Raw genomic sequence first — 27,346 nt, forward strand, 5'->3', positions numbered from 1 at the left:
AATTCTAAAATTTTAATTACTTTTAAATTATACTTTTAAACATTTCATGAAGTTTTAAAAAGAGAAATTGTTTTGAACTCAGTTTTATAAACTCTATAAAGGGGCTCTTAAGAAGCATTCAATTCTAATTTAAAATCTGAGCCAATCTTTTCATTTGTTTGCCCTTTAAACTGCTAGATCCCCAACTTGCAGGTTTTAAAGATTCTGTTTCTTCAGTGGCATCAGCTGGTTCTAATGGGATGCCTGTACACCTTAACAAGCTTCACTTTTCTAAAAGGAGTTCATAATCTCCTGGACAAACCAGTCACCCAGTCCGAGGGCACCCATTTCTATCAGTTGTACATCCCACCATCCAGATCAATTGCTTCCATATCTGTTGAGTGCCTATTACCTACTTAAGTCCTTTGCTAGGCTCTGAAGTTACAATGGTGACCAAGAGAGAAATTCTCTCTTCCTTCCAATGTCACCAACACTCAGTAGTTGAACTGGTGAGTGACAGCTGTTCATCCAGTTAATCATCATATCCTGTTCCACTGAGACCACCACAAACAGGAGGTGGGGAACTCAGACCTGAACTGTTATATTGCACTCTGTCTCTACTTCACCCCCTGGAAACCATCTTACACACTTTGTCACAGGCTGGATCTTCCTAAGACAGCCTTTAACCTAGAGGAAGTAGGCCTAGAACTATACTCATACCTCGGATAAGATGAGTGGAAACTGTGATGCATCAGAGGGGAGAGATGGGAATGGGCTGAGCTGAGCTATGCTGCAGCACACAAAAGGCAGCTATGAGACAAAGCATTACTAGGACATTTGAGAACAGCAAGGGAAGATGAATGTTAGCTGAACCTACTGTGATAATCATTTCACAATACATGTACATCAAACCACCATGCTGTATGCCTTAAACTTAGACAGTGATGAACGTCGATTATTTCTCAATAAAACTGGAGGAAAAAACCAAACATGTAGGGGTAGCCATCAGCCTCTGGAAGTCGGTAACAAGGCAAGTGCTTTAGACATGGGGGAAAGAGAATAACCAGGAAGCATTAGTGAGAGGCACAGAGGAACCTGAATCCTATCCCCAGTTCCAGTTTAAAGTGGTAAGAGGAGGGAAAATAAAATCCCACCACCTGTGTGGGGTGCAGGAGGAAGCACGAACTCCAATTCACAGGTGTTCAAAGAGTTCTGAGTTCATGTTGCCACTACACACTTTTTCAGAACATTCCCGGCAAGACAAGTGATGCTGCTGCCAGCGGCTGTGGCCAGCTTGTGCTGTTCTCTCGACCTCAGTCACATCCTCTCTTCACTGAGAGGATGACAGGGAGCTAAAAGTGGCTCCTGGGTACCAGAAAGAGAGAAAAACCCTGACAACAGGTGATACAGCTCATTGTTTTATGTCCCATAAACCATTGGTTAGTATTAGTCTCCTAAAATACTTGGAAATTTGCTATTTGAACAAACAAATTTATGGATACTCACCAATCACTTTGAGGTGGAACTCGGACTTATTTCTAACACCTGGGGATTCGAGTTCATACAGACCCTCATCTGATTTTGTTAACCTGGTGATGGTGAGGTTACCTGACCCAATGTCTAAATAAACTCTATCTTTAAAAGACTGAAAAGCTTCGAGTCCAGATTGTGTATCCCATTCTACAACTTTATTCTTCTCCTTCTTCCATATAATCTCTGTACTTGGTTGAAACTTTGAAACGTAGAAGGTTACATTCCCATTCATAGCTCCATAAATTTCTTGAGAACAGCTGATGAAATCTAGAGAGAAAAAAAAAAAAAAAGAAAGAAACTGATTAGGAAAAATAATATGACTTGATCAAAAATAGGAAACTATCTTCCAAGATGCCTTTTTCAAGGGAAAATGATGAAGCGTAGTGGTAAAAATTATTCATTAGCTACTTTTTGTACAAAGCTGATAAACTGCTGATAAAAAGTGCAGGAGGCAGAACATGCTTAACCCTGTAGAGTTTATTCTTTAATAGGAAACGGGGTGGGGGGCCCTTCCTTGGTGGTCCAATGGGTGAGAATCCACCCAGCAATGCAAGGGGACACAGGTTCGATCTCTGGTCCGAGAAGGTTCCTACATGGTGCAGGGCAGCTAAGCCCATGCGAGGCAACTACTAAGCCCATCTGCCTAGAGCCTGTGCTCCACAGCAAGAGAAGTCACCAGAATGAGCCTGCACATGGCAACGAAGAGTAGCTCCTGCATACCACGCTAGAGAAAGCTGGCGCCCAGCCATGAAAACCCAGCATAAGCAAAAGTAAGATAAATAAATTAAATGAATTTGAAAAAAAAAATAGGGAACTGGGGTCTGCCTAAATCCAAGAAATGGATTCAACATTTCTGGAGCACCATAGGTGGTTCAGCTGGTAAAGAAGCCACCTGCAATGCAGGAGACCTGGGTTCAATTCCTGGGTTGGGAAGCTCCTCGGAGAAGGGAAAGGCTACCCACTCCAGTATTCTGGCCTGGAGAATTCCAAGGAATGTGTAGTCCACAGGGTCGCAGAGTCGGACATGACTGAGCAACTTTCACTTTCACACCAACTACATGCCAGGTACTGTGGGCCATGCTGGGGAAAGGGTGGCGAACAAGACAGGTATTGCTCCAGGCTCTTAAGGGAGAAGACACTGAGCAGGCAAGGAGAACCACCCAGTCAAGGGCCTTTCCTAGGAGATCATGCTGACCTGACACAGGATAACAAAGCACTGGAAGATAAGAGAAGTCAGCGAGATAAGAGGACGGGTAGAAAAGATGATCCAGCAGACAAGAGTCAGGGCATGAGTCAGGAACGTGCTTGGCATGTTGGAGGAAATAAAAGCAGTTCCAAATGGCTGGAAGAGAGCAAGATGGGGGAATGGGTGGGCAATGAGGCTTGAGAGGCAGCCAGGGGCCAGATCACAGAGTCTGGGAGTGAGGGGCTGGGCGGAGTCAGGCAAGATAAGCTAAGGATTTGGACTTTATTGTAACTGCAAGGAAAGTCACGGAAAGGTTTTAAACAGAAGACTGGTATGATATAATTTAAATTTCAGCAGGCTGACTTTGTCTGCACGGTAGATGCTGGTTGATGAGCAAGTGTGGATGCAGAGAAGCCAGAAAATAGGTCAGTGTGGTAGCAATGAAAGAATGGTGGATCAGGAGACCAGATTAGGCAGTGGAAATGGACAAGTGGACAGACTTGACATTTGAGAGAGAAATGAACAGGATTTAGTGACTGGATGAGAGGAGTTAATTGTGACTGTCAGGCCTCTTTCTTGGCTGACCACTAAATGAAATCAGAATGACTAAGAAGAAAGTTGGGGGATGTGATGAAGTTTAAGGTCTCAAGGATTGAGTGCAATGGCACGTCGGAGCCAACTGTAGCCATTCCTGCTGGACTCCATTCAGTAAAGTCTGGTTGATAGCTTGAAATCCACCACAGTGGGAGTATTTACAGCAAAGAAACTGACTCATGCTTCAAATCAGAGCCTCCCGCCTCCTCCACATCAATCCAGTTGGCAAACATTGACTATCACTACTAGACTGGGATATTCTTGATACCCCAAAATGGGCTTAAAAACATCTTGCTCCAGACTTGACTTTCTTAAGAGAGAAAAGCAGCTGTTAAGGGAAAGACATTCAAGACAAATTAAAACTTCACTGATTGAAATTTTTGGAGGCACAATCAGGATAACTGAAAGAGTACAAGAAAAATAAAAAATATTAAACAGGCCAATTGTGGGCTTTCTTGGTCAAGCACTATTTCTCCTACCCATCCAGAGCCAGTGAAAAGGCATGAACAGGAGTAAGATTTGAGGTGTGAGAGTCTAACCACACACAACAGCGGAGGCTGGAAATGTCTTGTAAATGAATAAATGGATGAGAGTAAGCAGGGTGGTAGAAGAAGAGAAGAGGTCTGAGTTCAATCACTTCTTCCTGGCTGCATAATGCTGGCTTCTGTCTTTTCAGGGGCGGAGCGGGGGGCATGAGGCAGGGGGGTGTTTCCTGGGCTTGAGCACAGGGAAAAGAAAAGTCAGAAATGGAGCTAATGGTGGAAAATGGGGAGACCAGTTGAGAAAAAAATCACAGTCATTTTGAGTTGAAAGAAATCCCCATGATTAAATCACCCCCATTTCACAGGTGCAATGACAGGGAACTAAGAAAAATGAAAGAAAATGTTATTGAGTGCTTACCCTCTGCCATTACATGTTCACATACTCTTGTGTACCTTTTTAATCCTCTCTACATTCCTGTGCAGTCATGTTGCTAGTTCTGTATCACAGATGAGGAAACAGGGACCAGAACAGACCTGACCTGGCCCAGCCCCTCACTCACTCACAAGGGTCAGACACTGTGATCTGATCCCTGTCTGCCTCTCCAGCCTCATTCCCCACCCATTCCCCTCTTGCTCTCTTCCTTCCAGCCATTCGGAACTGCTTTTATTTCTTCCCACATGCCACACACCTTCCTGACTCAGGGCCTGCCTTCTTGGAGGCAATGCTTCCTCTACCTGCTTCATCATCGCTCCTCTCCTGTCCTTACCCAGCAATCAACTGACTGATGGTTGCTAAGCATAAGCAACTGATAAGACATCCACATGGAACTGTCTTGGGTCCACAGGTCTCAGCTCACAGCGGAAGGTACAGATTTGGGAATCATCACATTTGCAGAGACTAGTCTACCCTCTCCTTCCTATAGTAAAGTCTTTTCTGTTGCACCTCCAAGACTGATCCTAAAGTAAGTTACTAATACAATCATTTCCAATGAAAAAGAACAGGAGAAAGGCGAGTGAGTTTTTCCTCAAGGTAACACACTGCGAACGAATGAATGAATGAGCAAACATCAGCTAAAGAAAGGAATCAGCAGTGTTGGTTACTTTGCTGCTAACAGTGAGTGGTTAGAAAAGGAACCACTGGGATGCTTACCTTACTATGCCAGAGGGCAGAATGAAAAGGGCCCCAGCTTTCAAGCCAGATGGACCCAGGATAAATACTTAAAAGTTCCTGCCATGCTAGATTTCCTCAGCCTAAAATGAAAATCATAATGGCTCCCAGAAAAGGTTGCTTTGAGGTCTGAATAAGACTGAGAGAAAAAATAATAATAAAATAAATAAGACTGAGAGTCTATACAATGGCTGAAATGAAGTAGGCCTTCAACAGGGTTTTCTTTCTTTTTCTTTCAATGATTCACTGTGACACTGTGTGAGAACTGGGCATGGAGTGCCTTTTCACTGTTGCAAAGTAGAGAGAGAGAGAGGGAGGGGAAAAATGTATCGGTGATTGCTTAAACAGATATTCTATACTACACAGATTTTTTTAACTATTGGAGATTTATTTGTTTTCAAGAATATCGAATGATCTTTTCTTTGTAAGATATGAAGGTACCTAGTACCAATATGTAGAGTGGTAATTTCCAATTGCAAAAACTCTTATAGTCTTACAAAGTATCATCATTACACCCAGTTTGGTAGTTCTCATAGGGCTAGAAGTCCAAAGTGGAACTCAAATATTTTCAGACAAAGTGACCCGATTTTTTATTTAGAAAATATGGTCATCATTAACTACTGGGTTAATGCAATGGGCCCCCCCACCCCCCTCAACTCCCAGCCACAAAATCCTCTGCTCATTTTCACTTAAGTCTTGAGATTCAGGTTGACTGCTATTTTTAGTTTATTTAATCAAACACTTCTATAGCACTTACTATCTGCTGGGCAGTTGGAAGAGCTCTACAAATATGTATTCAGAGAATCCTCTTAACAATATTAAGCAGGTACTGTTTTTAAAAGCCTTTGACCTGTGTAGATCACAGCAAACTGTGGAAAATTCTTAAAGAGATGAGAATATCAGACCACTTTACCTGCCTCCTGAGAAACCTGTATGTAGGTCAAGAAGCAACAGTTAGAATAGGACATGGAATAGTGGACTGGTTTCAAATTGGTAAAGGAGTACATCAGGGCTGTATATTGTCATTCTGCTTATAACTTCTATGCAGAGTACTTCATGTGAAATGCTAGGCTGGATGAAGCAAAGCTGGATATTGTTTTAACCCTGTTTTGCAGACAGGCACAAAAAGATTAACTGACGAATTAGGTGGTGACACTGGATTTGAACTCAGTCTGACTCTTCACCACTGCTTCTTACTTGGCTTGTATGTGTGTGCTCGTTACTCAGTCATGTCCAACTCTTTGCGACCCCATGAACTGTAGATTGCCAGGCTCCTCTGTCCATGGGATTTCCCAGGCAAGAATGCTGGAGTGGGTTGCCATTTCCTTTTCCAGGGTATCTTCCCAACCCAGGGATTGAACCTGCATCTCTTGAGTCTTCTGCTTTGGCAGGCAGATTCTTTATCACTGAGCCATCTAGGAAACCCCTTCATATTTGGCTTGCTATATGGTATAAGGTTATTAAAGATAGTGTCACGATATCTCAGGATGCAATTTCTAGAATGTATTGGAACAGCAGTTGTTGGGAATGAAAAAGTCAAACCATTCTAGTTGTGAGTCAAGCACATCTCTAAAGCCTACAGGTAAGGCACAAACTCAGGGGTCCCCAAATCACTGAATGTCAGGGCTGGACAGATCCCCAGAGAACCATGCCCTATTCCATACCCATCCTCATATACATGAGGAAATTGAGAAGGTTTGCTTGAGCAAGATATCAATGAGCCCAGATCTTCAAAATGTTACATGGGAACCCAAATTCAAACCCAAGTTTCATAATGCTGTTGCTTTAAAAAAAAAAAAATTTTAGAAATTCAATAAGAAATAAGACAGGGCTTCATAATTAAAGACCAAGGGAAACTAAGTTGAAAGGAAGGTCTAAGAGTCTGCACTTATCACATCTGATAGCAAGGAATATGTGACATGTGAAAAAGTAAGGAGGGAAAGGGGATGAGAGAGAGTCAAATGCAGGAAGGAAGAAAAGCTAAAGGGGGCGTGCAGGGAGAAAATAAGGAGCAGACAAAGAAGTCCTAAGGACACAAAGTCATGGGAGCCACTGAGAAGCCTTTGAGAACTGGCAAATGAAACCCTGAAACAGAGACCAGCAAATCAGCAGAGAAGCCACGGACGAGCCAGGTGTGATACAAAAGGGAGTGGTGGAGACTACAGTCCCAGCAAGTCTGGCTCACCTGGAGAGGGATCCTCAGCTCCTCCCCATGTGGCACGTGGAAACTGCCAGATTTCCACAGTTTCCAAGAAATGTTGATGTTCAAATTTTACGTGAACATAAAAATCAAATTTTATGGAATGTCAAATTTTATGGAATTAGTTGGCAACTAATTTCAATCCGAGTGAAGGGCTGAGTCAGGTCAGCCCCAAAGACAGGGTCATTCTCTATCTCTGCTGCATCCCCATTGCCCATGAAGGACATTCAGTAAATAAATATTTTTTGAGTGATAACTAAACTGATTTAAATATAACTTTAATGTAATACAAAATGTAGGGCTTCCTGACAGAATCACAAAATTTAATAGTCACCCCAAATCCTGAGCTTTTTGCAAGACCCTGATGCTGGGAAGGATTGAAGGTGGGGGGAGAGGGGGACAACAGAGGATGAGATGGTTGGATGGCATCACCAACTCAATGGACATGAGTTTGAACAAGCTCCAGGAGTTGGTGATGGACAGGGAAGCCTGGTGTGTTGCAGTCCATGGGGTTACAAAGAGTCGGACACGACGGAACAACTGAACTGATATCATTGTGGAAACTGGCTGAGGAACCAAGACTCGGCAAGGAGAGGTGGAGATGCTTAACTGAAGCTGCAGAATAAATGGCCTGGGACCCCTCAGACACAGTCTGAAGAGATCTCTTTCCTCCTCACTGTCTGCCTCCAGCACCACAGCAAGACTGGAGGGTCTGTCAGCTCCCCACTCCCCATCCCCTTCAAGTCTAGCTAGGTTTCACCTACCACATGTTGTGGGCTTCAGGGCACTGCACCAGATAAGCATACCCACTCAGGACATCAGCCCTTAATCAATGTTAACACCTTGTCTGAGGTTTGAGGACATGCAGTTTTTTCACTTCCATTATTTAAACACAAGCTAACGGTCTTCTGGATTTTGAAGAAAGGTTTTTTTCTGGAGTTTTTTCTTAGAAACGAACAATATGATTTTAAAATACTTCCTTCTCTTCCTAAAATTTTTTCAAGGTTCCACATGGCTGAAGATTTTAGCAGTTGAAACAAAAATTCATTTGATGAGTAGAAAAAAAAAATCCCCTGAAAGTTTCAGTACCCAAACATATAAATCTTGGTATTTCCCCCTGTGTGTATGACATCATAACGACAATTCAGTTAAAGATTCATTCAAGCCAGGAGCTAGGAGGGGAAGCTAAGTCTCTGGAGACATGAGCACACATGCTCACAGTACAGAGAGTGGCCACCCTCCTCAAATGTCTTGGTCACTGTGATATTGAATAATCTGCTCTATGAAGTCCACAAAAATTCTATCCATCAGCCCCATGCCCTAGTCCTGGCATGGGAATATGCTCACTGGATACAATGCTGTTGTTGTTCAGTCGCTAAGTTGTATCCAACTCTTTGGGACCCCATGGACTGCACATGCCAGGCTTCCCTGTTCTTCACTATCTCCCAGAGTTTGCTCAAACTTACGTCCATTGAGTCAGTGATGCCATCCAACCATCTCCTTCTCTGTCACCCCCTTCTCCTCCTGCCCTCAACCTTTCCCAGCATCAGGGTCTTTTTCAATGAGTTGGCTCTTCGCATCCGGTGGCCAAAGTACTGGAGCTTCAGCTTCAGTATCAGTCCTTCCAATGAATATTCGGGATTGGTTTCCTTTAGGATTGACTGGCTTGATCTCCTTGGTGTCCAAGGGACTCTCAAGAGTCTTCTCCAGCACCATGGTTTGAGATACAAAGATAATCAAAAGAAGAGCATAGTCTCTTCATCCGAGGAAGTTTAGTGCAGCTTGTTTCTCTAACCTAGCTCTTAATAAATTCAAACTGAATGAGCCCTAGATATTAACAACAGATCATCCAAATGAGCCCTAGACCAGCTCAGTCTCAATAATAATATTTAACAATAGCAACAACATCAGCACTTTTACTGAAGGCTCACTATGTGCCAGGTACTTGGTCCAAGACATAGATAGATGTGTGAATAGATAGGTAGATGGATAGGTTCATTAAATCCTCAACTTAACTCTGCAGGGTAGGCCTTACTCTTCATTGATTCGCTCACCAAATATTTATTGAATTCCTCCTATGTCCCAGGTACTGTACTAAGCAGTTAGGATACAACACTGAACAAATCAGACAGAATCCTGCCCTCCTGGAATTTACATTATTGGTGGGGTTTGGGGGTGGGGAAGGGGAGGAAAACATTAAATGAAAAAGTATATTAGGTGGTATTAAGTGCTATCGAGAAAAATGAAGCAGCGTATGAGGAGGGGGATGATTAATAATGAGAAGGGAAGTTACTGTTATATGTGAGGTAGTTATAGCTGGCAAGTGAGCAAGGCCCAGAAAAAGTAAAGGAATGAGCTTGAGCATATGGGGAAGAGCATTCAAAGGTAATGCTCTCTGGAGCTCAGAGAGGTTCAGAAGCTGACCACAGTCACCCAGCTGGTCCATGACAGAGCTAGTGTCCTGACACAGGCGGCCAGCTCCAGAGCCCGTGCTGTTAGCTGCAATGTGAGATGCCTAGATCTTTCCTTGTCAATTCCACCTACATCCAGTCCCAGTCAGTGATTTCTCTGTTTGCATGATTTCCAAAGGCAGAAATCTACTGGTCTTAGCTATACCACCACAGCTTCCCTGTCTTCATCTATTTCAGACTTAAACTGCAGCCCCCTGCCTGCCAGCAGACCATAACCCCCAGGCTACCCAGTTCCAGAAACTCCACAGAACTCGCCTCACATGTGCTCTCAGCTGTCAAGCTATTTCTCGTCTCCTAGATGAGTTCATCCAGAATTAAGATGTTTGTTCTTTAAACCAACTTCCTTTTGCGCTTTCCTGTCTCCTGTCACGCTAAAATACTCTTCTTTTTGTTCCTTATTCTTGCACTTGAGAATGCCTCTCTCCCCAGGATGTTTCCCTCTCAATCTGTGCAGTCCAATTCAACAGCCACTAGCAACACGAGGCTCATGAGCCCATGACACGTGGTTAGTGCAAATTGAGATGTATTGTGAGTATAAGACACATACCAGACTTTGAAGATTAAGTACGAAAAGGGAAATGTAAAATCTTTCATTAATATTTTTTATATCAACTACATGTCGAAATGAAAATATTGTGGATATATAAGGTTAAATAAAATACATTAAGATTAATTTTACCTGTTTCATATTATATTTCTATTTAACAGCATTACTCTGGCCTGCTCTTTCAATATACCCACATCATATCATGCTCAAAAATCACATTTGCCTTTGATTGTTCTTGCCTTGGATAGTACCTACAGCATGCTTTGGAGAATAAGGTTCTTACTAGAGCTATTTAAGATTCTGAAAGTCTTTTTAAATCTATTCACCAAAGTCTGATTAAAGGTATTTCAATACACTATTGGTTATTTCATTAAAAATTTCTTTATAATCCCTATTAGTTTTTTCCAAGTACTCAGCTCATAGTTGAGAAACTCTATTACAACTAATTTATGATGACAGCCTTATTAGTTTCTTACTAATATGGATTTCTTATTATTAATATGGATTTCTTTAATGTGAATGTGCACATTAAACTTTTTTTTTTTCCTACTTTTTAACTGTTACATGGGAAAAACATTCAGACACTACAGACCAGAGAGCCTGATGGAAATTCAGACACTGATCTTGACAGACATTCAGGGAACATTAGGGAAAATGAAGGTCACTAGGGGGGGCATTCCCTGGTGGGCCAGTGGCTAAGACTCTGTGCTCCCAATGCAAGGGGCCTGGGTTCGATCCCTGGTCAGGGAAATGGATCCCACGTGCCGCAATTAAGAGTTTACACGCCTCAACTAAAGATCCCACAGGCCACAACGAAGGACAAAGATCTTGCATGCCCCAACTAAGGCCTGACACGGCCAAATAAATAAATATATATTTTTGTAAAGTGAAGGTCATCAGGAACCAAAATGGGTTCATTTCCTCAGAGCAAGCCTATCAAAATAACTTGGTTTCCTGAGATGGATACTTGCTTGATAAAACAGTTCAAGGTCACAAAGGACAGATCTTTGAACCGAGAGCTTCCAACTGCAGGCAGAGAGCAGACATGAATTTCTTACAGTATTTCTGGGCAAGAGGTGCCCTCACTTTCACTGGCTTCACTTGAGCCCCAGTCCTTGGGCTAAGAGCTCATCAGTACAGGCACAAGCAGCACTGAGAAGGAGAAGGCCGACAAATGCAAGGGAAAGAGACTGAAAACAAGAAAACAAAGAGGCCAAAGCAGAGAATCCCACGCCCATAAAGTAACTACAAGACATTCTCCTTTAAGGCTGGTGGACGGGTACCAAAGGCTACCTTCAAAGAGGAACTGCTTGAATGTCTTCCAGCCCTATTCTGGGGACGGGATCATTATTTTAGTCACACTTCATATTCAAACTTGTCTGAGCAAACGGAAAAGGTTGTATCCTGGTTTCACCTTCAGTCCTGAGATGGAAGCTTTTATCTGTAACTGCACAATCTAAGGCGCTGCTGCTGTGCCCTTCAGTAAAAACTTCAAAAAACCTTCTGTACTCGAGAGTAAACAACATGAAAAGAAATCAAAAGACAGAAAACTTGTGCAAACAAAGGCTGATGCACACAGGCAAACATTCTGCTTTTAAAGAGAGAAAGCAAGGCCTACCCTCAAAGCTTGTATTAATTTAAAAACACAAGTGTAAGTCACGCTGGGACCCAGCCTCACCCCACAGCAGGCCAGCAGCTTCCACACCAGGTAGGGCCTGGCAGGGGAGTCAATGGAGTCAGCTGCCCACAGAATTTGACTGTGCCGCAACAGAAGGGTACATGCAGCCCATACGCGGGCGCCCCTAGAACATATAGTTCTAGTTACCAAAAGGGAAGGAGAGAGTGCTGATGGGTTAAGAGCTCACCAGCACAGGCACAAGAAGCATTGGGAAGACCAACAAGCACAAGGAAAAGAGATGGAAAAACAAGAAAACAGGTCATGTCCTACACAAGGCCGCTTCTCCAAGACCAGGAAACATAACTGGCCTATTCACTACATAGAAAAAGCCAGAGAATTAGGCAAGATGAGGAGACAGAAATATGAAACAAACAAAGGAAAAAGACAAACCCCAAAAGAAGAACCGAGTGGAGACAAACAATCCATTTATCTGATAAAGACTTTAGGGTAATTCAATGAACTCAAGAGAAGAATAAACAGTGTGAGAACTTCAGCAAAGAGTTAGAAAATAGAAAGATTCAAACCAAGCTGAAGACTACAATAACTGAAATTTAAAAACTAAACTAGAAGGAATTAACAACAAAAACTTGATTAGAAAATAGGCAGGGGACACACATTGTCCAAAGAAGGCAGAGATGGCCAACAGGCCTATGGGAAGATGCTCAGCATCACTAATAATCAGGGAAAAACAAATCAAAATCACAATGAGATGCCACCTCACACCTGTCAGAATGGCTAACAGCAAAAGGGCAACAAATAACAAGAGTTGCAAGAATGCAGTGAAAGAAAACTCGCACTGTTGGTGGGAAGGTAAATTGGTGAGACTACGGAAAACAGTATGGCGGCTCCTCAGAAAATTAATAGAAACTGCCAAACGACCCAACAATTTCACTTCTGTAAATTACCCAAAGAAGAAAGAAGCACTTATTAGAAAAAATACGCACACTAATATTCATTGCAACATTATTTACAATAGCCAGGATATGAAAGCAACCTATATGTCTATAGATAGATGAATGAATAAAGAAGATGGGGTATTTACAAACAATGGAATATTACTCACCCATAAGAAATGAAATCTTGGCTTTTACAACAACATGGATAGATATAGCAGGTATTGTGCTAAGTAACTTTAGTAAAACAGGGAAAGACCAATACCATATGATTTTACTTATATATGAAATCTAAGAACAAACATTCAAAAGAGAAACTGACTCATAGATACAGAGAACAAACTAGTAGTTACCAGAGGCAAGGTGGGTAGAGGGGTGAGTGAGATAGGTGAAGGAGATTAAGAAGTACAAACTACCAGTTACAAAATAAGCAATTATGGAGATGTAATATACAGCACAGGGAATATGGCCAATAATATTGTAATGACTTTCTATGGTGACAGGTGATAACTAGACTTATGTGATCATTTTGTAATGTATAAAAATGTTGACCCACTACGTTTACACCTGAAACTAATGTAATATTATAAGTCAATTAAAAAAGGGAAAAAACAAATAACAGTAATGAAGTGTACAAGTAAACAATTCAATTTTTTAAAATTATAGTAAAAAGAGGGCAACAAAATAAACTCCCAGATCCAGTTCTTTAAAAGTAGTTGTAAGTCGTTTTCAAAATTCCTAAAAGATACCTGTTAAAGATAAAAAAAAAAACAGCAGCAAATGCAGAAATGTGAAATTTGATTAGATCTTGGTATTTTAAAAGACATTCTTGTGACAATTGAAGGAATCTGAATAAGAGTAGAAGTTAAGTGATATTATGAAATTACTGTTAATTTCAATATTAACAAAATATTGTTAATTTACAAATATTATGTTATTGCGTTTATGCCAAAGCATTCAGGATGTATAAAACAGTATAATTATGGCAAAATATTAATAAATGAATACATAAATAAACCCCCATTCTTAATTTCATGGCCCAAAGAAAGTTCCTCCACCTCTGCATTGTAGATTACAATCTACAATATTGAATACAATCTATGTGATTGGTAATTTGCTGTTTTATATCATTTTACCTGCTTTGACAACGTTACATTGGGCAATATATACATGTTATAAGAGATCAACTATGGTTATACCAATCATCAAAAAGCTGTTTATCTGGACTTCCTGGTGGCCTAGCAGTTAGGATTCTAGGCTTTCACTGCCTTGACCCAGATTCAGTCCCTGGTTGGGGAAAGATCCCATAACCAGGGGTGCAGAGGGGGAAAGAGGGTAATCTATTCTTGGGTTGGGAATACATGGACTCTGAGTCATGGGCTAAGTGCCAGCAGGTTCTACTGCTTCTCTGCTGTGTGAACTTTGACATGGTCTCAACATACTCAACTATTTTTCTCCTCTTTAACAGTCTCTACCTTACAAAACTAGTACAACAATTAAATGAAAAAAAAAACTTAAAACTTAAGCACAACACTTGGCACAAAGCATGTGCTTAATTCATGGCAACTATTATATCCACCCCACTGTAATACTGGATCTAGTTGGGTTTTTTTTAATAGGAATACACAACATTATTTTGACTTGGATTATCTTTCTTAAATAAAAACACATAGACTCTCCAAACCTTAAGTCAAACAAAGTGTATGAATAAGTCTCACATAACAATGAGCTTCCCCAGTGTCTCAGCAGTAAAAGAATTCACTTGCTAATGTAGGAGCTAAAGGAGCCACAGGTTCAACCCCTGGGTCAGGAAGATCCCCTGGGGAAAGGCAGGGCAGCCCACTTTAGGACTCTTACCTGAAAAATCCCAGAGACAGAGGAGCCTGGTGGGCTACAACCCATAGGGTCGCAAAGAGTCGGACACGACTGAAGCGACAGCACACACGCATATAACAATGTGAGATAACATAAGAATTTAAAAGGGAGAAACGTTTGACCAATACTTTACCATCTACTGTTCAGATTTAACAATCTGTACTGTGAAAAATATTAAAATAAATCAAAGAAAGAGACATTTTATTAAATATTATATGACTTGGTTCCTGTGTACTAGGATCTAAAATCTAGTTGGAGAGATTAGGTCAACAAGAGCAGAATAAGGCAAGCTCCGCTAAAAGAGCAAACTAACAAAATCACTGTCTGGGGAGGCCTTACAAATAGCTGTGAAAAGAAGAGAAACGAAAAGCAAAGGAGAAAAGGAAAGATATAAGCATCTGAATACAGAGTTCCAAAGAATAGCAAGGAGAGATAAGAAAGCCTTCCTCAGCGATCAGTGCAAAGAAATAGAGGAAAACAACAGAATGGGAAAGAATAGAGATCTATCTCTTCAAGAAAGTTAGACATACCAAGGGAACATTTCATGCAAAGATGGGCTCAATAAAGGACAGAAATGGTATGGACCTAACAGAAGCAGAAGATATTAAGAAGAGGTGGCAAGAATACACAGAAGAACTGTACAAAAAAGATCTTCACGACCAAGATAATCACCATGGTGTGATCACTGACCTAGAGCCAGACATCCTGGAATGTGAAGTCAAGTGGGCCTTAGAAAGCATCACTACGAACAAAGCTAGTGGAGGAGATGGAATCCCAGTTGAGCTATTTCAAATCCTGAAAGATGATGCTGTGAAAGTGCTGCACTCAATATGCCAGCAAATTTGGAAAACTCAGCAGTGGCCACAGGACTGAAAAAGGTCAGTTTTCATTCCAATCCCAAAGAAAGGCAATGCCAAAGAAGGCTCAAACTACCCCACAATTGTACTCATCTCACATGCTAGTGAAGTAATGCTCAAAATTCTCCAAGCCAGGCTTCAGCAATACGTGAACTGTGAGCTTCCTGATGTTCAAGCTGGTTTTAGAAAACGCAGGGGAACTAGAGATCAAATTGCCAACATCCACTGGATCACAGAAAAAGCAAGAGAGTTCCAGAAAAACATCTATTTCTGCTTTATTGACTATGCCAAAGCCTTTGACTGTGTGAATCACAATAAACTGTGGAAAATTCTGAAAGCAATGGTAATACCAGTCCACCTGACCTGCCTCTTGAGAAACCTATATGCAGGTCAGGAAGCAACAGTTAGAACTGGACATGGAACAACAGACTGGTTCCAAATAGGAAAAGGAGTACGTCACAGCTATATATCGTCACCCTGCTTATTTAACTTCTATGCAGAATACATCATGAGAAACGCTGGACTGGAAGAAGCACAAGCTGGAATCAAGATTGCTGGAAGAAATATCAATCACCTCAGATATGCAGATGACACCACCCTTATGGCAGAAAGTGAAGAGGAACTAAAAAACCTCTTGATGAAAGTGAGAGAGGAGAGGGAAAATGTTGGCTTAAAGCTCCACATTCAGAAAACTAACATCATGGCATCTGATCTCATCACTTCATGAGAAATAGATGGGGAAACAGTGGAAACAGTGTCAGACTTTATTTTGGGGGGCTCCAAAAACACTGCAGATGGTGACTGCAGCCATGATATTAAAACACGCTTACTCCTTGGAAGGAAAGTTATGACCAACCTAGATAGCACATTGAAAAGCAGAGACATTACTTTGCCAACAAAGGTCCATCTAGTCGAGGCTATGGTTTTTCCAGTGGTCATGTATGGATGTGAGAGTTGGACTGTGAAGAAAGCTGAGCGCCAAAGAATTGATGTTTTTGAACTGTGGTGTTGGAGAAGACTCTTGAGAGTCCCTTGGACTGCAAGGAGATCCAACCAGTCCATTCTGAAGGAGATCAGTCCTGGGTGTTCATTGGAAGGATTGACGCTAAAGCTGAAACTCCAGTACTTTGGCCACCTCATGCAAAGAGTTTACTCATTGGAAAAGACTGACGTTGGGAGGGATTGGGGGCAAGAGGAGAAGGGGACAACAGAGTATATGACTGGATGGCATCACCAACTCGATGGACATGAGTTTGAGTGAACTCCGGGAGTTGGTGATGGACAGGGAGGCCTGGCGTGCTGCAATTCATGGGGTTGCAAAGAGTCAGACATGACTGAGTAACTGAACTGAACAAAATCACTGCAGATGGTGACTGCAGCCATGATATTAAAACACGCTTACTTCTTGGAAGGAAAGTAATGACCAACCCGGATAGCATATTTAAAAGCAGAGACATTTCTTTGCCAACAAAGGTCCGTCTAGTCAAGGCTATGGTTTTTCCAGTGGTCCTGTATGGATATGAGAGTTGGACTGTGAAGAAAGCTGAGCACCGAAGAATTGATGCTTTTGAACTGTGGTATTGGAGAAGACTTTTGAGAGTCCCTTGGACTGCAAGGAGGTCCAACCAGTCCATCCTAAAGGAGATCAGTCCTGGGTGTTCTTTGGAAGGAATGATGCTAAAGCTGAAACTCCAATACTCTGGCTACCTCATGCAAAGAGTTGACTCATTGGAAAAGACCCTGATGCTGGAAAGGATTGGGGGCAGGAGGAGAAGGGGATGACAGAGGATGAGATGGCTGGATGGCATCACCGACTCCATGGACACAGGTTTGAGTAAACTCCAGGAGTTGGTGATTAACAGGGAGGCCTGGCGTGCTGCGATTCATGGGGTCCCAAAGAGTTGGACACGACTGAGCAACTGAACTGAACTGAACAACAGTTTCTATTTTTGAGCTTGGTACTTTCCCAGCACTACCTAGGTCCTGTCCACATGTTACCCCACTGATGCACTCCACTGCTGAATCCTGCCAACCCAGACTTCAAAACACACCCTGATAGTTCCTATTCCTCACCCCACCCCATCATTTCTTACCCACCCTCAGCTAGTCATTGTTCCCACAGCCTCCTAACTGGTCTTCCTACTTCTCCTTTTTTATCAGCAAGAACTATTCTCTACCCAGGATCCAGAATAATTCATTTAAACACTCAAGTCATCACAATTTCACTCCTATTCAAAACTCTCTGAGACTTGCTACTTCACTGGGAATTTAACAAGTTAGTCTTTAAGGGCCCACAAAACTTTATCTCTAGAATCCAGCCCTGACTACTTGTACAGTTTAATTTCCTATTTACTCTCCAGCACAGTGGTCTCCTCAAAGTTCCTTAAATATTTGAAACCTATTTCAAGGTTTTTGCTGCCATCCTCTCTGTCTGGAATACTACTCTCCCAGTCACCTGGCCTGCTCCATCACTTCCTTTTAAGTCTACACTCAACTGTTTTCCCTTTTAAAGAGACCTCCCCTGACTACACTATATAAAATACTAACTACCAGAGAATGACTGAATGAAATATACCTCCATCCCACAGAGCACTATGCAGCTGTAAAAAAAAAAAAACAACAAGAGGATGATTTCTATGAACTGATATGGAATTATGGAAATCATATGGAATATGATTTTCCAGACATGTGGTTAAGTGACAAAATCAACATATAAGAGAGTACATTGAGTATGTTACCTATTGTTTGAAAGAGAGAGTTAGAAACAAACATATGTATCTGTTTGTATCCACAAAAAGAAACAGGAAAGACAAAAACAAACAAATGATACATTGTAGGGAGAGAGATAGGGATGGAATAGAATTTCTGAGCATTTTTTAAATGGTCATCCCTCAGTATCCACAGGGTATCGGTTCCAGGATCCCAGTGGATACCAAACTCTGAGAAGGCTGAAGTCCCTTACATAAAAACGGCACAGTAACCTATGCACATCTTCTCATATACTTTAAATCATCTCTAGATAACTTATACTATCTAATACAATGTAAATGCTACTTAAATAATTGTAAATACAACATAGTTCAGTTCAGTCGCTCAGTCGTGTCCAACTCTTTGCGACCCCATGAACCGCAGCTCGCCAGGCCTCCCTGTCCATCACCAGCTCCTGGAATCCACCCAAACCCATGTGCATTGAGTAGGTGATGCCATCCAAATACAACATAAATGCTATTTAAATAATTGTCAGAATACAGCAAATTCAAGTTTCGCTTTTTGAGATTTTATGGAATTTTTTTCCCTGAATATTCTTGATCTGTGGTTGGTTGAATCCACAGAGGCAGAACCTGCAAATATGGAAGGCCAGCTGTGTTTGGTTTTTATTTGAACCATGTTAACAGATTCCATATTTTAAAATTAAATTAAGGTGGGGGAAACCCTAAAATTGAATAGACAGAAACACATTGATGTAACTATGTATCCATTTGATAACATAACCACACAGAAGAAAAATTAAGAACTCAGGTAACTTGAAAATACAGTGTTCTGTACATATTTAGTGGAATATATGGAAGAATAAAAGTTTTGAACTATATTTAGTAAAACTTGTGCTTGGGAGTAGTATTGGCACAGGAATTATGGAACTAGTTTGTGTTTAATGTAGATTAGGCAAATATTCTAATGCTACTAAGAATAGAATTCTTAGGAGGAAGTTCTTAGGGAGGAAACAGAAGAATTGAATTGTTGGATTACTTTGTGGTAACAAGATAAATGCATGACTTTGTGAAAGCTATTCCTAGCTCTGAGAACTGACAGGGCCTAGCAGCTGTGACTTCAGGAGCCTTGAGCACACCCAGTGTGTGTGTGTGCTCAATCGCTCAGTCGTGTCTTAGTCTTTCCGACTCCATGGACTGTAGCTCATTAGGCTCCTCTAGTCCATGGGGTTTCCCAGGCAAGAATACTAGAGTGGGTTGCCATTTCCTTCTCCAGGGGGTCTTCCCAACCCAGAGATCAAACCCGTGTCTCTTATGTCTCATTAGCAGGCGGATTCTGTACCACTGAGCCACCTGGGAGACCCTTAGCACATCTAGCACCCAGATCTTAAATTCTAAATACCATTCCCCACTAAACGAAAAAGGGAATCTAATGAGCCCAAGGCTGAGGCAGGAAAGGTACAAAATGAGCCCAGAACATCCTTCTATGCCAACAAAGAAGGAAGTGCTCAAAACTGAAGCTTGGAGGGGTTCCCAGTGACCAAATTCAGGATCACCAAGCATCAGAATGGATAATGACCGGAATGCTATACTAAATGATACCCATGAGTCCTTACTAGTACTAAAAAATAGAATAAAAAGGGAGGTGCAAAAGCTCTTTGTTACTAAAGATTGTCAATAAAGTATATAGACAAATAGGGATAGAAAATTTCCGTCTGCAACAATTTAGTGATAATAGACTTGGGGAAGAATTATCACTGAGTGCTAAAACACGGGGTGAAAGATTGTTGGAGAACAGGATATTCACACACTCTCAAAGTGTTACTTAACGAATCTCGTATTACAGACATAGCTCATTTTATTATGCTGCATTTTATTGCACTTTGTAGACACTGTGCTTTGTACACAAACTGAAGTTTCGTGGCAACTCTGCATTGTCAGATAGTAATCAGCATTCTTTAGCAATAAAATATTTTTTAAATTAAGGTATGTACATTTTCTTAGACACAATGCTACGGCACACTTAGATTAATGTGTGTATAATGTAAATGTATAATGTAAATGTCATTTTTAAATGCACTAGGAAATAAAAACTCATATGACTTGCTTTATTGCGATATTTGCTTTATTGAAGTGGTTAGGAACTGAGCCCGCCTATCTCCTATATTTACTCGCCTCTACAATAGAGAAATCTGATAGACCTCACCTTAACCAATCAATCAACATTAACATCTCCAATAATCAGCAAATGGACTGCATCTGCACCCTGATGAGATGCACACCTGTGCTCAGGAAAGTCCACATCAGAACTTAAGCATGCACTCCAACACTGAGGGACATTTATATAAAACAACTCGTCCAGACCCTTCAAAAAGAGCAATGTCATAAAGTTTAAAAAAAGAAAAATGTTGGCAACAGTTTATATTTTTAGATTCAAAGGGATTCAAAAAGCATGGGGCTTCCCTGGTAGTTCAGCTGGTAGAGAATCTGCCTGCAATGCAGGAGACCCTGGTTCGATTCCTAGGTCAGGAAGATCCCCTGGAGGAGGGCATGGCAACCCACTCCAGTATTCTTGCCTGGTGAGTCGCCATGGACAGAGGAGCCTGGCGGGCTACAGTCCATGGGGTCGCAAAGAGTCGGACAGGACTAGGCGACTAAGCATAGCACAGCACAAACAAGCATGAGTACCAAACTTGATGTATGATCCAGGACTGGCTTCTGGACCCCATCTGAACACAGTGTTTTATCAATGCTATACTTCCTGACGCTGAAAATGGTGCCAGGGCTTACTGGAGACATATTATTCTTACAAGACCTATGTTGAAATATTTAGGGTTAAGGTGTTGTAAGAGCTGCAATTCTCAAACGGTTTAGCAAAAAACAACAAAAAGTAACTGGGTAGGTGTGGGTGTTTGTCTCTAGTAAACCAAATGTGATAAAATGTTAATAACTGGTGATTCAAGGAGAAAGGCATGCCAAGTGTTCACTGTACTGTTTTTGCAACTATTCTAAAGATTTTACGTCTTTCGAAATTTAAGAAAATTAGTAAGAACTATTAACCACTTCCATTTCCCTTGCTCTGCACTACTAATCTCTGTATTAGTAAATGTTCACCACCACCCAACAACTACACATTCACTGCTTTCTTTCTTCACTGTCTCTTCCCCACTCTAATAATTGTAAGCTTCCCTGTGCCGACACAGAGCTGTCAGTCAGTAAGTATGTGTTGAGTGGCTGAAGCTCACAATCATTCTATGAAGCAGATGTTAGTATCCTTTCTCTCACGTGTGTGGTGCTCTCTCTTCAAAGACAAAGATACAGAGTCACAGAGAAGTGAGGCACCTTACAGAAGTTTTAACCGTGAGGGGCAGGGCCAGGGTCTGAGATCCAATACTGTTAATCACTGTTAGGCAGCTTTCCCCACTGAGACCGGCTTGGTACCCAAAGGGCTCACTATCTGCAGAGCTATAGAGTTTTCCTTAGCACAAAGCCTATTCAGAGAAGATAATATTTATGCTTGCAGAACCAAATGACCTCTGAATAAATAAATGAATTAGGTGGGAGAGATCACCATGAGGGGACTGTTTAGAGAGTCTTCCTAGAAGAGGTGTGGCTAGATGGGTAGACTGTTTTCAGTGGAAAAGAGCATAGCAACAGGCAGTGGTGGCCAAAGGTGCCTTCTGAGACCAGGGAGAGACCCGCACATCTGAAGGAATTACCTCATCCATTCAACCTTGGTATGTGCTTCTTCCTCGTGCTGACAGCTCTGGCCTATGAAACCCTCACAGCCTTTGGGGCCTGTGATGGTACCTGTCCAGGCCCCCTCTGCCTCCAATCCCTCTCAACTACAATCTTTTCTCTTCATTGCTGCCAGATTATTCTAAGTGGATGGGTCTGCTCCTGTCAGGCCCAGAAACAGGTCTCTTTTGCCTGCAGGAGAGAATCCCAGCTCCCAAAGGGGACTTTCAGGGTCCCCCATGGGGCCTCAGGATCCCACTGGCACACTCCAGTGACACTGATGGCTCCCTACTGCCTCTACACTCTCCTCCTCTTTCTTTCTTGATCTCCTCTTTCTTTCTTGATCCCCTCCTCTTGGCATCTTTTCCCACATCATGGCATGATACCACCGGTCCTCGGAGGCTAGGTTCAAACACTCTCCCTTCCAGGAAGTTTTTGCTTCAGGAAAGATATTTGATTTCACCAAAGATGTGGTTCTCTTCCCTCTGCACGCCCGCAGCACTTTATATTTACCTCTCTTACAACATTTAATTCTGTGCCTTACCCTGTAGGTACTTTTGAGCACATGTCAACCCCCACCACGACCACCCCTACCCAGGCTGTATTCCATAGCGCATAGACGCGTGCCTCCCACAGGCACTCAACACACTCTGAACGCAGAGTGGAGAGGAAAGGCTGATCAGGTGTGTGCGCTAAAGGGCCAGCAGGGGGATTCCAAGTACTAGTTAAGGGGGCTATTACTATGCACCAGGTGTTTGGCTATGACTTAATTAGGGGCCTGTGTGGGAAAAGGTTGATGATGTGGGTGAGGAGGTAAAAAAATGGAGACAAAGATACCTATCTTATGGGGCTGCCGTGACAATTTAACTGAAGAAGTGTGAAAAGGAGAAACACAGTCCGAGACACTCACACATTCGTCCTTTTCTGTTCAGAAGGGAGGGGAAAGCAGCATCAGCCACACTACTTAGAAACTCCGAATCGAGGCCCTCTCCTTCCGGCTGCGAGGCGATTCTGAACCACCGCCATCAGCCAGGGCGCGGCCGCGGGACAGGCGCGGTTGCACTTGGCTTTGGCCGCGGCGCGCGCGCACACAGCGGGATCCACTGCCCGTGGAGACCCGCCCCGGACAAGCTCGCGGGCTGCGGAAGCAGTAAAAAAAAAAAAAAAGATCTGCTCAAGTTCTGGACGATGGCGTCTCGGGAAGTAGTAACTTAGTCACTGGGGTCGCGCAGAAAAGGCACCCCTTCCAGAAGAACACGGGGTGGAAGATAATCGGGGATCGGGGGTCGTGGGAATTAAGGATTCCCAAAGGGCGGAACGAGCGCAGGGGAGGTGAACGAGCCGGAGTCTGGTTTCTTTTTCCCAGACCTCAGAGCCTGAGGAGCAAGTTTCTTACTGACCACCCTATGGTGATTTGTGGATGACACGATAAGTTGCCTCGCACGTGCCCCCCGCCACCTTCGCCACCCGAATTTGCAGCCGCCTTGGGCCGCGCCGGTCCACCGGGCCCGGAGCCCGGGGGCCACTGACACCTCCCCCTACCGGTCCCTGTGGGCTCCCGGAGGAAGCCTCCACTCACCCAATTTGAGGAACAGGTAGACCACGCCAAGGACCCCCAGGGCCCACCCAGGGGCGCTCCCTGCGGCCATGGCGGTCCGGGCAGTTTCTGCTAATGGCTCGCAGCCGCACAACTCTGTCTGCCGGAGAGCCAGCCCCGCCTCTCGCGCCCCGCCCCGCCTCTCGCGCCCCGCCCCGCCTCTCGCGCCCCGCCTCGCCCCGCCTGCCTCGCGGCAGGCTGGCACCGGATGCAGTCTGGGCGCCGGTCCTTTCCTCTTCTCGCGGACTCGGTTCGGGTCCCAGTCGTTCCTGCCATTCCGCAGCCATCCGCTTTGCTCTGTTGAGCTCTTTAGCAAAAGTGGCGTGCGTTTTTACAACCAGGTTTATCCTCGTTCCTCCCGCACTTTTCCTTGGCATTTGGAACGCGATGGAGGCGCCCCCGCAGCTGGGGGTATCGGACTGTCGCTCCCCGAAAGCTGCGCCCCACTGGGCGGGAAGTGACAGGAGAACTCTGGTGGGACACGGACGTTCTGAAGCGCTTTCCAGCAGCTGCAGCAGCGCAGAAGTTTTACCTGCCGGTTAAGACGGTGAAGAACTTGCCCACAATGCAGGAGACCCAAGTTCGATCCCTGGATCGGGAAGATTTCCCTGGAGAAAGGAACGGCAACCCCCTCCAATATTCTTGCCTGGAGAATCCTATGGACAGAGGAACCTGGCGGGCTACAGTCCGTGAGGTCGCAAAGAGTCCTGAGCAAGTAGCACACACACTCCCCATTTATGACTAGATAAAACAGCCTCTTTGAAACCACTCTTTCCTCAAATATTAAAACGGAAGGAAATGGGACATGTTAGACAACTGCTAGAATGTGTAGAGTTCCCTGGTGCAGCCCCAACCTCCCCACCCCTCTTAAGTTCCTATCTCTCCTCATTCGAGTGCAGTCACCTTTTCCTTAAGACTGACTCCCACCCCAGCACTCCCTTACGCGGAGCTGGGATTTCCAGCCTCGGGTTTCTCCCTTCTCCATTTGCTCTGTTTCACTCTTCCTCCTAACCCTCAGGCTGAGGAGTCAGAGCTGTTCACTCCCTCAGTGTTTGGCCTCCCCAAATCTCTGTCCCTCAAGCTGCAGTGAGCTCGTGCACGCTCCATCTTACTAGCTAGTCCTCGCCTCAAATCCACCTGCTCCCAGACTTAGTTACTACTGTATTCCCAGAACCAGCTCCTGGCATGGGCCTCCATGACAGCTCCCTTTCTTTCAGATAGAAGCACCAGAATGACCTCTGCTCAGCACTTTGGCTCAGGGAACTCTTCCTTACCATGTGAGCAGGAAACTCCTCCCATGAACTGGACTCATGAACTGGATCCTCTGTTGTCCTAACAAACACCAACCTGTTTGCCAGTTGTGAAAGAGTGGAAATGTGCTTTATTCTTGCTGTGATTGCCATCATCCTCAGGTGGGGACCCCAAAACACTCAAGATACTTTAACTACACTGTAAGAATCCATAAATTATTTCTTAAATTAGCCATGAAATTGTAAAAGGTGTCTATATCTGTGGAATTTCTGGGACCAATGTACCATACCTATGCTACCCTTCAGTTCAGTTCAGTTCAGTCACTCAGTCGTGTCCGACTCTTTGCGACCCCATGAATCGCAGCATGCCAGGCCTCGCCGTCCATCACCAACTCCCGGAGTTCACCCAGACTCATGTCCATCGAGTCAGTGATGCTATCCAGCCATCTCATCCTCTGTCGTCCCCTTCTCCTTCTGCCCGCAATCCCTCCCAGCATCAGAGTCTTTTCCAATGAGTCAACTCTTCTCATGAGGTGCCCAAAGTACTGGAGTTTCAGCTTTAGCATCAGTCCTGCCAAAGAACACCCAGGGCTGATCTCCTTCAGAATGGACTGGTTGGATCTCCTTGCAGTCCAAGGAACTCTCAAGAGTCTTCTCCAACACCACGGTTCAAAAGCATCAATTCTTTGGTGTTCAGCCTTCTTCACAGTCCAATTCTCATATCCATACATGACCACAGGAAAAACCATAGCCTTGACTAGATGGACCTTTGTTGGCAAAGTAATGTCTCTGCTTTTGAACATGCTATCTAGGTTGGTCATAACTTTCCTTCCAAGGAGTAAGCGTCTTTTAATTTCATGACTGCAGTCACCATCTGCAGTGATTTTGGAGCCCAGAAAAATAAAGTCTGCCACTGTTTCCACTGTTTCCCCATCTATTTCCCATGAAGTGATGGGACCAGATGCCATGATCTTCGTTTTCTGAATGTTGAGCTTTAAGCCAACTTTTTCACTCTCCACTTTCACTTTCATCAAGAGGCTTTTTAGTTCCTCTTCACTTTCTGCCATAAGGGTGGTGTCGTCTGCATATCTGAGGTTATTGATATTTCTCCCAGCAATCTTGATTCCAGCTTGTGCTTCTTCCAGTCCAGCGTTTCTCATGATATACTCTGCATAGAAGTTAAATAAGCAGGGTGACAATATATGCCTTTACGGACTCCTTTTCCTATTTGGAACCAGTCTGTTGTTCCATGTCCAGTTCTAACTGTTGCTTCCTGACCTGCATACAAATTTCTCAAGAGGCAGATCAGGTGGTCTGGTATTCCCATCTCCTTCAGAATTTTCCACAGTTGATTGTGATCCACACAGTCAAAGGCTTTGGCATAGTCAAGAAAGCAGAAATAGATGTTTTTCTGGAATTCTCTTGCTTTTTCCATGATCCAGCGGATGTTGACAATTTGATCTCTGGTCCCTCTGCCTTTTCTAAAACCAGCTTGAACATCAGGAAGTTCACAGTTCACGTATTGCTGAAGCCTGGCTTGGAGAATTTTGAGCATTAGGCATTCCCTATCATCTGAAGATACTGGGAAGATGAGGCAGGTACAGTGTGTAGCACAGAAAGTGAGAAGGTCAAGTTTCTCCTCTACTCTGGGCTGGCAAGAATTCAGTTTAACTTGGAAAGGTAAGATGGAGTCAGACCTTTAAACTCTGGGGAGCCCCTCCAAACCCCTCAAAGGTTTTGAACTGGGATGTGATATAACAGCAAACATCTGTTGAGTACTTACAATGGGCCAAGCCCTGTGTTAATTTCATCTTAATGATGTCCCTGTTTTTACAGATTAGGAAACTGAGGATCAGAGAAGGTAAATGACTTGCCCAAGGACACACAGCAAGGCACAGAACTGGGAGTCCAACCAAGCTTAAGTCCAAACCACCACTCTTACCCTTTCAGATAGGATGGGCAGCTATACTACTGTTTGGACTGGGCCAGCAAAAGCTGTCAACCCCCTCTGAGCAGGGCCAAGTAAAGGACCACCAAGTCACCTGGGACTGGGAAGCATCCCAGGCCATGGGCTCCAGGTACCAGGTAAGGAATGGTTCATTAAGTCTTCCTTGGTTGGCCATGTCTCTGGTCAAATGAATGATGCCAGCTCTTTCATTAAGAGACATGCTGCGGTTCCAACCAACATTTTTAGATACACCTATATATGCCTGGTAGCAGACTTCATGAATCAAATGTGGCTCAGAAGGCTGGACCTGCAATGCATCAGGCAGATGGCCAAAAAGGCCCTATCCATCTACTGAGGACTCGCCACCAGAAGGGCTGGATGTATTTTTACATCCTGTGACCAGTGTGGAGAGGTCCAGTTTTATCTGCTTGTCACTGTAAAGAAACATGGACTAGAAGAAAGGAGGGCTTGTTCAGTCTGCCTGTGTGGCATGGATGGGCTGCTGCTCTTCCCAGCATGTCACCCTCTGGTTCTCTGGCTCTAGTTCCTGCCAAACTTGGAACCACACCCAGGAAGCTTAGGAATCCTAGATAGAGCAAAACACTGCTCCTAATCCTGCATACATGAAAATGGTCCTCGCCC

At 43.5% G+C, this 27,346-nt stretch overlaps 1 protein-coding gene across 7 annotated transcripts in view; it reads right to left on the reverse strand.

The window, feature by feature from the left end:
- CD58 (CD58 molecule) overlaps nt 1–23,604 on the reverse strand; it is a 63,400-nt gene extending 39,796 nt beyond the window's left edge. For 6 of the 7 annotated variants that reach the window (XM_086392060.1, XM_086392061.1, XM_086392055.1 and 3 more), the window contains exons 1-2: nt 23,489–23,604; nt 1,486–1,779 (exon numbers count right to left, since the gene is read on the reverse strand). In XM_086392060.1, the coding sequence (XP_086248186.1) occupies nt 1,486–1,779; nt 23,489–23,558 (364 nt within the window). In that variant the 5' untranslated portion in view covers nt 23,559–23,604. Of the gene's footprint in view, nt 1–1,485; nt 1,780–22,819; nt 23,044–23,488 lie in introns of those variants that run through there. The other variant, XM_086392057.1, reaches the window with a different exon arrangement.
- Between the last annotated feature and the right edge of the window lie 3,742 nt (nt 23,605–27,346).

Source organism: Bos grunniens, chromosome 3 (genome assembly GCF_055505025.1).
Source record: "Bos grunniens cultivar Pamir isolate PY7600 chromosome 3, Bosgru_T2T1.0, whole genome shotgun sequence".
Taxonomy (NCBI): Eukaryota; Metazoa; Chordata; class Mammalia; order Artiodactyla; family Bovidae; genus Bos; species Bos grunniens.